This window comes from Ochotona princeps, chromosome 8 (assembly GCF_030435755.1).
Source record: "Ochotona princeps isolate mOchPri1 chromosome 8, mOchPri1.hap1, whole genome shotgun sequence".
Classification (NCBI taxonomy): domain Eukaryota; kingdom Metazoa; phylum Chordata; class Mammalia; order Lagomorpha; family Ochotonidae; genus Ochotona; species Ochotona princeps.
Genome location: NC_080839.1, coordinates 73,362,910 through 73,375,873, shown reverse-complemented (window position 1 = coordinate 73,375,873; position 12,964 = coordinate 73,362,910). Strand labels below are relative to the sequence as shown.

The 12,964-nt window shown below is 43.0% G+C and overlaps 1 protein-coding gene across 3 annotated transcripts in view; it reads right to left on the bottom strand.

The window, feature by feature from the left end:
* NBAS (NBAS subunit of NRZ tethering complex) overlaps positions 1 to 12,964 on the bottom strand; it is a 376,509-nt gene that overhangs the window by 111,754 nt on the left and 251,791 nt on the right. For all 3 annotated transcript variants that reach the window (XM_058668260.1, XM_058668259.1, XM_058668261.1), the window contains 2 exons: positions 12,519 to 12,721; positions 10,182 to 10,271 (listed from right to left, as the gene is read on the bottom strand). In XM_058668260.1, coding sequence (XP_058524243.1) covers positions 10,182 to 10,271; positions 12,519 to 12,721 — 293 coding nt within the window. The remainder of the gene's footprint in view (positions 1 to 10,181; positions 10,272 to 12,518; positions 12,722 to 12,964) is intronic.

Here is a 12,964-nt window from a genome sequence, read left to right as displayed (position 1 = left end):
GTCTTCAAAAATAATAACACAATGAAACAGAAGAACTTAAAATAGTGATTATCATATTATATGTGCTGCCGAAGCGAGCACAAAACAGTGATTATCATACAAGGTACCAATAAAACAAAGTTAAGCAATCATTTTGGAGGAAGAGTAAATAATATCAGTGAAACAATTCTAAAGAGGTAGCTGGATCATAAAGAATGATCTGGATGTTGAAAAATACGAAGCTAAGGAAATACCCTCCAGACACGTAACATCAAGGAAAAGTAAGCCAAGAATCCTAAAGGCCACACAGTGCTCAAAAAGAGACTAAAGCATAAATGTGTGGGTGCTACACTAGAGAGAGCTGCAGTAGTGTGGGCTTCCTCCAACAGGCCATCAGGAAATTGAAAGCAAGGCTGAAAAATGGTGGCACGGAAATCCTTGAAAGCACGAGCTCCACAGTGGTCAGGCCCACACTCACGTTCCACATCTACCACTTCCTGACAGTATTCCTTGACCAAAATGTCACTAACGGGTCTGAATCGCAGAACTCTTGCAACACACTCCTTATGGGGTTGGCAAGTCAGTGGAAACACAAAATAAAACCCATGTGAAGCATGTAATGTAGTGTCCAGCACCGGACCACTGAGAGGAATGGCAGCGGGCATCTGGGAGGGCAGCCTGTGTATGGAAGCGGGAACGACAGAGGCCTTCTGAGCAGAGAAAGAGCAAATCCACAGTAGTGGCCAAAGACAAGCCCAGGTTGGGCAGACTCAGGCCGCTTTCACGAGGCCTGCAGCTGCCCACATGGATCCTCGGGGAAAAGAGTTTAAAGCCAGGCCACCTTGTCATGAAGTGAAGCTGAGTTTTGACAGTTTCCACTTACCAAGGGGCAGCTACCAAGGGGCAGGTACGCAGGATGAACCACCATGGGAGGAGGCTGGAGTTATGCTGCCCAGCTGGGAGCTATGAGGCGGACTCACAGCCTGAGACTGGCCAACAAGAATAAAAACATCACAATGTCTAAAGTCTCACTACATGCATGAATTAAATCTCTTCTTCATGAATATACTGCTATGCCCAATTTAAACATGTGGAAACAATCCCAGATTGTAAAACTATGTCCAAGTTGACAGAGGAAGTGTCATTCTTAGACACTCAGGGTGCTTGAGTGTTCTATCAATTATTCCAAAATAATGTGCAACAGATAAAAAATAATTCCAGTAAGATAATGGACAATTATAAAATTTTTCAAGTTTTCTAAACTAAGCTAGACCCTTTAACAGTAGACCTTACTATGCTGCTAGTAACATTTAGCATGTTCAAGGAATATACTTTAATTTCTGGTTGACAGTTCAAACACATTTTAAAAAATGACAAGAACTCATTCCTAAAATAGAAACTCTGTGTTCTAGAAGTGCCTCAAGGTGTGTCTGAGCGACAGTGCCAGTCAGAACTTGAGAAACAGCCGTCAAGGCGCCTGACATGACTATCTCCTGAAGTTTTCAGCTACAGAATAGTCACAGCTTGAGTTTTTAAAGTTTGTATTCAGGTTTACGGTTCAGCTACCCACCCTCTTTTCTCGTCTACCCATTCTTCCAAGCACAAACACAGAGAAAAAGAGAAAATTGTGATAAAAGGTGAACAACCCATTAACCAAAGAGCATGTAGTTATTTTTTTATCACTACAATATTTGTGTGCAATGGACATTTTTAAGATAAATAACAGCATAAATTTAACAATTACAATTTTTATGTTTAAAAACAGAATAAGTGGCAAAAGCAGCTGCCATATGGCTGGCTAGCTGGCAGGCCAAGATCCACAACAGGAATAGCCGCCATGCTGGCTGGCTGCCTGCAGGGTGTCTTTGAAGGCATAGCCCCTGGCCTGCACTCTGAGGGGAGCAGCCACCATACAGCTGGTGGCCCTGAGGCTTGTGGGAGATCTAGGATATGCTGACCACGTGGCCTAAATCCAGGCAGGCCTGGGGATTTCCTCATTAACATGGTCCATGGATTAATCAGGAAAGAGGGTAAAGGGATGTGAGGAGGAAAGATCACTGAGGGAGTATGTTGCAGGCAAGGAATGACTTCTGAGGGATTCCCATTAACAAGGCCACTGTACTTGCAGGTGAGCAAGTGGGCTGAGACCAAGTGGTTTGGAGGGGGAAAACTGGAAGATCTTTAAGGGCCAGACTGATGTACCAGCCCATGTGGGAGATCTCACCTGGGCTAGTAAGAATTGACCACATCCTACCACCACTCACCAGGGCATAAAGCTAGGAGTAGGGGCTTGCCTGGCAAGGTTAGATCCCAGTACCTGCTAGTGAGAGCCAGAACAGGGGACGGGTAATGGTAAGCTGCGCCATGACACTAGCCAGCAAAAGACAGAATCAGATCTGGGGGCAGATTCTGTGAGGGATATTTGGGCCCAGCCCTGTGGAACTACAATATCCACCGGTTTGCTTAAGAGCTGGGGATGGTGACAGGTTGAACTCGGCATGACCACGGAACCTTGCTGGCATGAGTGTGGGCTGGATCATGGGGTCCACTGGGCTGAACTAGGTTTCAACACTCATTGATGCATACAAGAGCTGAATAGTATGTGGGACAGACTGGGCCAGTCTGCTGTACATACTGCCAAGCACAGGAACCAAGGCTGGGAGCAGGTCTGGTGGCGATTATTGGAGATTGCCCTGACTAGGCAAAAGATAATTACTGAATCAAAGCAAAATCACAGATTTTAGCAATATAATTAATCCATGCTAAAAGAGTTTTCAGATTCATCATGGTACATACCTATTAAGATAAATTTTAAAAAGTGAAATACATTAAAAGAAACAGTAGGGTTAAAAAAACATTATGTAAATCATGAGGCACTGATTAAAGTCAAATAATTATTATTTACTCGAGTGTGAGAAGATTGTACTCAAACTCTAAGGTTTCTTATGAATAACAAATTCCACAGAACTCAAATGCTTGAAAAGAGGGCATCTTTTTTTTAATTTTTTTTCAATGTATTTTTTTTTAATTGTATTTTTGTTGACAATCTTTACATAGTTAATTATGGTAAAAAAAAAAAAAGGTTCGGGGGTATAAGGAAGTGGGTAATACTATTATGTCCATATTGTTTCCATCATGTATCTGAGGTAAAGGGGGATATTGACGGAGAAGCCCCACCCAGTTTCCCACCCACCCCAAGTCCCGGATGTGGGGCATGCTCTGAGATCCTTGCTCAAATGGTTTTAATCGTTCTCCAGTTATGAATCGCTGCCAGTTTCACTCGATGAGGTCGCCCACTGATTGACACAGTCCATCCTTGAGTCTTCATTTGCCCAGTATTTCGCTGCCAACATATAGCTGAGGTGGTTGATTGACTTGCTCTGTCCTCTGTCTTTTCTTGGCTAGGGTTCTGAGTCCAGCAGTTCGATTGGGGAGATCTCCAAAGAAACTTTGATGTCTTCCCAGACCAGATTCTTGTATGCTCTAGCAAGCACAGGGCCCGGCACAGTCCGTCACCACGATCAGCTGGTGGTTTCAATTGCTGGGTTGGTTCTGTTTTCAGTCCTGATTTCCACTGGAACCAATGGGTGTTGCAGTCCAGCCAGGCTCTGCCCAGCACACACTCGGCCCATGCATCAACCAGTGAGAGCTGCAACGTAGTCGGGGCAGCCCACAATAACCCCCCACCAGGCCCGGCCCCCTGCCTGCCAGTATGTGTGGCCGACTAGTCCAGTCTGTCCCACATCCTATTTGGCTCTTGTACTTGTCAGTGGGTATTAAAGCTTAGTTCCATCTAACCAACTCAACTCTCCAGCCCTCACGGATGTTGTTGAGTGCCTCCCTGTCTAGCCACCCCAGCCCCCGTCTAAGTTTTCATGCCCTCCCGCGGGAGTAGTGACCCCAGTGCTGGACACAAGGACCTAGAAAGCTCTTCCAGGTTTCTTGTAAAGGAGAGTTGACACTTCGGCCCCAGCCTGTTGCTGCCTCTGTGTCTTTTATCCAGTTTTTTAAACAGAAACAGGAAATTCCCCATTCTGTATATGTGAAATGTGAAGGAGCTATCTTTTTTTTTTACTACAGTTAACTAGTGATCAACTTTTGAGGATGGCCAATGTTTCAAGCCAAATGGGCCAAACTGGAAACCATAATGCTAAGGGAAATGAGCCAATCCCAAAAGGTTAAATACCACATGTTTGCCTTAATTTAAGATGATATGATGTTATGTATAACATGTTATGTTTTGAATGTTATATGTTGTGTATAAACTAAAATTGAAGTATAGGTGAGGTGGTCACAGAAGGTGACTGGGAACTCGCATTTACTTTTAACATATTGGTTACTCATTACTATGTCAATTAATTCCATAATGATGTAAATTTTTGCTGATGGTATGTTGGAGCTTTCAATTGACTGGGATGATACTCTGCTGGCTCTGTCTTCAGATCAGAGAGGGTATACCTAAGAAGCCGTTGAACTTGACTGGACAATAAGATGCTGGACTCTATGTTTGGTATACGCTTGCAATGGGGGAATCTCAACTGAACTTGAGCTGTGGTTATGCAACAAGGTGGAGGAATCCACCATGGTGGGAGGGTTTGGGGAGGGGTGGGGAGAACCCAAGTATCTATGTAATTGTGTCACATAATACAATGTAATTACTGAAGTTAAATAATTAAAAAAAAAATTTTTCAAAAAAAAAAAAAAAAAAAAAAACTGGATAAAAGACACAGAGGCAGCAACAGGCTGGAGCCGAAGTGTCAACTCTCCTTTACAAGAAACCTGGAAGAGCTTTCTAGGTCCTTGTGTCCAGCACTGCTGGCCATCTCTGAAGCCCACACAGTGCATGCAATTTGGCCTCTTGGTGGGAAGAGCCTGTGAGCTGTGCACGACACAAGAGAAGAATAAACAAAGGAAGGTGGAGGAGCCAGCAAATGTAAGTGAGCCACCAGTGAGGACCTTACACACCCCGAAGCTATGTAGGCCAGCTGCCTTAACTAAGTCACTGGTTCACACCAAGTGCCCTTTTCTACTGATACTAAGTGGGGTTGGCATTTCTCAGGAGATTGTCTTCTATCTATTATAACCAGGAGACAAGCAGGGGCAACTGGCAAGGAGTAAGACAGAACTGCAGGTAAATGAATTAATACATATTATGCCAGTGGCACTGCAGTAACAAAGCATGGCTTAAAAAATAACCACAATCCCTAAACTGTAGGCAGCTGCCTAGGTTGCCTTGTACCTAGGCAGGTGTTACACTGCTAGCAGAAAAGCAGCCAATAGCCAGCAGACATACTGGGCTTGGCTAATGCCAACTTTGTGTTAATTATATGAGTGTGCCGACACAGTTGCCTCCTCTTCTTCTTCTTCTTTTTTTCTTTTTTTTTTCTTTTTTTTTTTTGAGACATGTAGGGAAGGCAGGAACACAGGCCCAGTGTATGATACTTTAGCCCCCATGCAGGATTTAGGGGTAGGAGGTGGGGGAGGAGTATTGCAGACAGTCCAGAAAAGGCGGTCTGGGAATGTGGTCAAGTGGGAGTGGCTGAGGGCACGTTTGACAAGGGAGGAATGGCTTCTGGGATCTTCCCTGGACAAGGCCAAAGCACTCAAAGATAGGTGAGGAAGCTGAAACCAGTTAGTTGAGGGAGTAGAATCAAAGGAAATGCCTGGGCTAGGCCAAGGTACCCCCTACATGGGAGAGCTGAGCTGGGCTAAATACCATAACCTTTTGCCTACCAGTGCACGCAAAAGCTAGGACTGGGGGAAGGGCATACCTGGTTGGGCTAGGTTGCAATATCTTCCTGTGAGTGTTGGGGCAGAAAGTAGGTCACATCAGGTTGGGCCACAACACCCATAAGAATGCAAGAGAACCAGATCTGTGGGCAGATTCCGCAGGGAATTGTGGGCTTAATTCTGTGGCGTTGCAGCACCCAATGGTTCATCTGGTGAGCTGGGGATGGTGATAGGCCAAACCTGGCTGGACCACAGAACTCAGCTTACATTAGAGGGAGATGGAGCAGTCACTGACTTGTGTGAAAGATGGGGCTGGGGTTGAACTGACCAGGCAGCTGCACCCACTGGTATGTGAGTAGGCTAGTGCAGGTTATGTACGGAACTTAACCTTACACTGGCTAGCACACACAAGGATCAAGTCAGATCACCCCAGGTGAGTTTTTTTGGGAGACTCCCAACTAGATGTCTGGACTCAAACCCTGGCCACAGGAAAAATCATGATATGCAGCCTAACCTTGGAATGTACAAGGTCAGACAGGGTCCCTTCAACTGCTGATGCCTGTGTATTAGAGAGCATGCCCAGATGCACACAGGGGTCATGGCAGCTGGCTCATCGGCCAGCATGGGATGTTGACTGCCTCGTAAGAAAAATAGCAGAACAGATTGGATTACTTTCCTGGACAAGCTCTGCAAAATGTTCCTGGGTGTGTAGATGCACTCAGGTGGACTTGGTCAGCCAACAAACCTTGGAAAGATTTCCTCAACCTTGGTACAATGAAGCCAACATCTCAGAACTATCAAAGTCACTCAAGTAACATCTTTGGAACACTCTGCCGCACAATAATGTCTCTTTAGTGTCACCAAATGACAGCCCCCAGCCTGGAGTGCTGACATAGTTGGCAGCAAGAAGTAGCCCCCTTTTTCCTCCTCCCCCAACAAATACAAAAGAAAGAAATAGTGAAACATTTGTCCCACCCACCTTTCTTGCCTTCCTCCCCAGCCTAATCAGAGGCCCACATGGGCATGCATCCCTCTCAATCAAGTAAACAATACCAAAAATAAAATGAATAAGCACAATCAAGTTATATAAAGATATGTTCATTTACAGATCTATTTATCTTGAATTTTGCATGAAGTTTGTTTTTACATTATTTTAGAACAAACCATGTTATCTGTAGAATTTGAAACAACTTTTTTCTTTTCAAATGTATTGTCTGTTTTCATTTTATTTGAAAGGCAAAGAGACAGAGATACAGAGAGATCTCCCAAACACTGGCTCACTTCCTAAGTGTCCATAAGATCTCCCATGCACTGGCTCACTCCCTAAATGTCCATAAGATCTCCCATGCACTGGCTCACTCCCTAAATGTCTGTAAGATTTCCCATGCACTGGCTCACTCCCTAAATGTCTGTAAGATCTCCCATGCACTGGCTCACTCCCTAAGTGTCTGTAAGATCTCCCACGCACTGGCTCACTCCCTAAATGTTTGTAAGATCTCCCATGCACTGGCTCACTCCCTAAGTGTCTGTAAGATCTCCCACGCACTGGCTCACTCCCTAAATGTTTGTAAGATCTCCCACGCACTGGCTCACTCCCTAAATGTCTGTAAGATCTCCCATGCACTGGCTCACTCTCTAAATGTCTGTAAGATCTCCCACGCACTGGCTCACTTCCTAAGTGTCCATAAGATCTCCCATGCACTGGCTCACTCCCTAAATGTCCATAAGATCTCCCATGCACTGGCTCACTCCCTAAATGTCTGTAAGATCCCCCATGCACTGGCTCACTCCCTAAATGTCTGTAAGATCTCCCACGCACTGGCTCACTCCCTAAATGTCTGTAAGATCTCCCATGCACTGGCCACTCACTGAATGTCTGTAACAGTCTGGTCTGCAGCACTGGGCCAAGCTGAAGCCTGAAGCCTTGAGCTAAACCCACTATACTAAACACGTGCCCCAACCTTAGTTTTCTCAAGCAAACCAATGAATTAATTTTTAACACAAACCAAAAATTTACATTAGATTTTCAAAATACGCTATATATATACATAAAAAATGGAAAAATGATAATCATAGAACAAGCCTCTGAATAATAATCAATTACCTTAACTTACCTTTTAAAAAGACTGATTTTCATTTTATTTGAAAATAACAGGAAATGAGAATGACAAGGAGACAGACATACACATACACACACACAAGGAGATCTTCCATCCACTGATTCACTCCTCAAACGCCAACAACAGTCGGGGGTGGCAGGGTCCTGCCAATGCTAGCCAGGTACCTGCTGCCTCACATGGTACACAGTAGGTTAGTAGAAAGCTGGACAGAAGCAGAAAGCTTGGTTTTGGTACGTGAGTGTTCCAAGATGGCAGTTTGACCACTGTACCAAATGCCCCACTTATCCTGTCTTTAGTTGTAGATGGTATAAAAGGTTTTTGTGTAATTCCACACACTGAACCCTGATGTCTATAGGCAAGAACATGATCCCACTGAAAAGGAAAGACACCTGTTCAGAGAGCAGAACTCTCCCCTGGTAAGCTGAGTGCTCACATGATGTGTGATTTGATGTTAGCACAGACAAATGAGGTAGGAGCTGACGTTACAAAGCAAATGATGTTTGTACCAACATAAAAAGTACAAAGAGGCCATGCTGAACCATACAAATAGGCTATCTAAAAATTAGCTCTAAAACCAAACTCTTGTTAACAGCCATTACAAAACACAGCCCAATTCTTACTGAAAGTATAATCTCCCTGCCAGGAATACTGTGAGATGGATACTGTGGGATGGTGTAAACATTACCCCACAGCATGTAGAGGCATCTGTCTCTGAGTACACTATGAAAACAGATGCTGTAGCAGGTTAAGGTCACATGATTGGGATTGAGGTGGCCAGATGTGGTCAACCAGGTGTTGGATAAGGGAAAGACTCCTAGAGCTGAGGCAGCTGAGCTTAGAGCTCAGAGTCAGGCCAAGTCATGGGTGACCTGATAGCATTATTCCAAAAGAGCTAGAATCTCCATGTCAATTCAAAGACCCTCCCTGCAACTACCTGCTAAACAAGCAGGCTCCACAGTATGATTCTATGAGGCACTTCATCAGGAAGGAAAATCCAACCATAGGCCATTAGGTATAACTGTATATATTCAAAAATACTAAACATAATGAAATTTAGGCCTTGGTCTTTTTTTTATTTTTTAGTCAAAAACAAACAAAAAAAGTACTGAAGGTTTTTGTTACAATATCTGTTATGCTGTTTCTCTAGAATAAAAATAAGAACTTTGCTTCCTCTTCCAAGTTTAAAACCACAATCTGTATTCAATAAGCCTATGTTGCAATCTTTCAGCTAGAAAATTGTTAATGAAACAACTTTTTTAAAATCTTCTTCAGATACACCAAATGGGCAAAACAAGGAGTTCCAGTGGCAAGGGCTGACAGCAGGACCCAATAAATCTCACCTTGGAAAACAGGGTCCAGAGGCAGCCTTGCCTGCAGGAGTCTGAGCTGCGCGTCAGGGCTGGAATGCAGCAGCCCGTCCAGCCCGCAGAAGCAGGTGCACGGTTCTCCACACAGCACCTCTGTCTGCTCTGCCCTCTGATGCATCTGCAGTTGCTCATGAGGCTGCCTCAGCTGTGACATCTCCTCTTTCTAACACACCAGGACAAAAACGCTTTCTAAAAATTGTACTAGCAATGCACTCTTTGCAAGCTTACAAAGTATGGACATTTCTTGAGCGTATGTAGCCTGTAACACCCCGAATCCTCACACAAGGCAGATTTAACTCACAGCTTTCTAAGGTAACTGAGGCTGAAGTCAGGGTCCTGTTTAGAGTTAACAGAGCCAGCACAGAGCAGGGAAATTGTCTCCAGAGGTAAAGCAAGGTCTTAGCTGCGCAAAAAAAATCTTGCGGTTTTTTTTTTTTTTTTTTTTTTTTTTTTGCAGAGTGCTGTTTAATCTCAGAACGTTCATAAACATGGGTATTAAGAAAGTGATCCAAGGAGAGGGCATTATTGTTCAGTGGGTTAAGCCACCACTTGTAAAGCAGGAATAACATCAGAAACTGGTCTGAGTTCCATCTACTTAGCTTCTGATCAAGCTCCTTATTAACATGCCTGGAAAAGCAGCAAATAATGGGCCCAGTGCATGGCTCCCGCCACCACATGGGAGACCAAGCTGGAGTTCTGTGTATGTGGTACCACCCTGGCCGGACTCTGAGCTGTCCCGTCCTTTGGGGAGTGAACCAGTGCATGAAGGATCTCTTTCTCTCTCTTCCTCTGTCACTCTGCATTTCAGATTAATAAATAAATCTTTTTTAAAAAAATCTAGACTCTCGGGCCCGGCGGCGTGGCCTAGAGGCTAAAGTCTCTCCTCCTCTCTGTATATCCGGCTTTCCAATAATAATAAAATCTTTAAAAAAAAAATCTAGATTCTAATGAAAATCAATTGATGAAGACACTGTTCTATTCTTACCCCTTGTCCACACTGGCATGGACTGCAGCAACGACACCTTCAAGAACTTGGAGTGGGTCCTCGGGCCCACTGAGTTCAGCACTGCCTCCACTGGAAAAACAAAGAGGAAATCGAATTCAAATTAGGATCATTCAGGGCTCCGAAATGTGCCTCCCATTTATACACTCCGAAGTCAGCTGGAACCTGGCAGGGTGAACTGCCTGATCACGGTCATTTGTGCTGTAAGCTGTCTATCTATAATGCTAAAGTTCTATACCAGGAATTAGGGATCTGGAAATGAAACATTCTCTACCCTAATATTTCCCTGATTTCCTATCAAAAGAATCAAAAAGTAGACTTGTATTCTGTCATTCAAAAATCACAGATTGAAGATTAAATATACTGAACTATTTTATGCACTAAATATATAATAATGATGAAAATATTCTAAAACCAGTATTTACTACCTAGGTATCAGGCACTGCTAAGTGCTTTGCAACTCTGCCATTTAATAATATCAAGTTCATGAGACAAGTTCTTATTATGCCCATTTATACCTATTTATGCCTGGAACTCAAGTGATTCTGAAATTGCATCATAGGAAAAAAAGTTTTAAGTGAACTTTATGTATATTTAAATGACTTAAATCAATTGCTGGATTTGGTTACATTCATATCTTTGTCAAGCTGAGCCTACTAAATCTAACATCCTAAAAGGTAAATATTCTAAACATTGTCATTAACAATTCCTTTTAACTTTGGCAATGAGATAGTGTAACTCTTCAACTGCTTTTATCCTTCAAGTGCTGAAGAGTTCATCCACCCGTATTAAATGTCTTCCACCTGTCCAGTTTACTATCCAATCAGAATCAAATATTTAGCAGGAGCAGGAGCAAGGTACAGGAAGGCAATTATAATTTATATTCAAAATTTTGTACTGTGGAAATAGAAATAGCACAGACTTTATTTTAATGAATGCAAATATGCAATTTTTAGGAAATAACTAAACCCATCAAAACATTGTTTCAAGACACTATTTTTGTGATATTCCTCTAAAGTTAAAAAAAAGCAGAAAGACAACTATAAGCAAAATGATACTAAACAGATATCTGTGATCACGTCAAAGAATGGCTCTTCAAACTAATAAAAAATCATAATCAGTTAATGATAAAATGAAAGTATTATTTTGGCAACTGTTCTTTCTAAAAAAAAATGCTATCATATTTTATGTGTCTCTCAGTACGTAAAATTACCAGACAACCTTAAAGCATTAAGGTGACAACTGGATGAACTGGAGTAATTACACTGATAAAGGCTCATTTGATTTCAGTTCAGCTGCTGGAAACTGACATGCACTTAATCAAAAGTTCCTCAACAGCAATACAGTATTACAAAGATTGCTTAAAAGGAGAATAAATTAAACACAACTAAATCTGTTAGCCTAATTGCATTATTCACAGAAAGCACTTGATGCCTCATTATTTTCTTAGTTTCGTTCTCCTTCCCCTCTAATCCTCTCAGAGGCTTTCCCACACCGGCATCTGCACATCAACACAAAGCGAGAGTTTCTCAGCTGCCAGGCTTATGGCATTAACTTCACGTAAATAATATCCGAAGACACTCAATTCATCTGTCACTATGTGCAATTAACCCTGACTTCCATACTTCACAAAAAGCTTTCTGGGGTCATTTTCCCACTGCTCCCCAAAGCAGAATTAGAAAAGTCAAGATCTGGACCCTGCCCAATAGCTTAGCAGTTAAAGTCCTCGCCTTGAATGCACCTGGATACCATAAGGGCACCAGTTCTAACACTGGCAGCCTCACTTTCCATCCAGCTCCCTGGCTGTGGCCTGGGAGTGCTTTCGAGGACAGCCCAAAGCTTTGGGACCATGCACCTGCCTGGGAGACCTGGAGGAGGCTCCTGGCTTCAGATTGGCTCAGCTCCAGCCGTTGCAGCTCACTTGGGGAGTGAATCAACGGGTGGAAGATCTTCCTCTCTGTCTCTCCTCCTCTCTGTATATCTACCTGTCCAATAAAAATAAATCATTAAACAACAAAAATAAAGAAAAAAAGGCAAGATTAAATAAATCACATGAACTCACAGGGCAGCATGGAACGTAGCCACCTGCTTCAAATGCCATTCTAGGTTGCCCATATGTGAGTTGGAAGGGGACCAATCAGAAGTTAGCTTCTCAACATTTCACATATAATACCAGTGATGAAACATAAACAGGACCTCCATTCTCAAGATTTAGCATTTCAGACCATGAGAACTTTAAAGCTCAGCTGCATAACCTTGAGGTAGGTACTTTTACAGAAGCATCATCTCAGGTTTTTCTCAAAGGCCACTCCAGCTTACCTCAGTGCAGAAACTATTTTCATTACTGCGCTCTTCACAATATCCTTGGGCGAGATGTCAAGAGGGCCCACAGCTACCTCCAGCAGCTGCTGAAGCATTCTTAATGGCTGACCATCTAAACACATGGCCACTGCTTGATCATGAACTTTTCCTTTATCTGACCGGGACAGATCATACTGGTGACTATAGTTCTGCAATGTCTCCTGCAAAGACATAATAATGATACCTAAGGATTATACAGAAATTAAATGTGCCTAGATGTACATAGTGAAATACAATGAGAACAGTTTCAAACCAAACACCAATGGCACTGGTTGGTTATTTAGAGGGCTCCAAGGCCAAGCTGATTTCAGTGCAAACCTTTGGTTTACCATTTATTACTTAGAGGGTCTCTGTGATCCAAAATTCCAGCATCTGCAAAAAATAAGGGTGAAAACAAGAGGGCA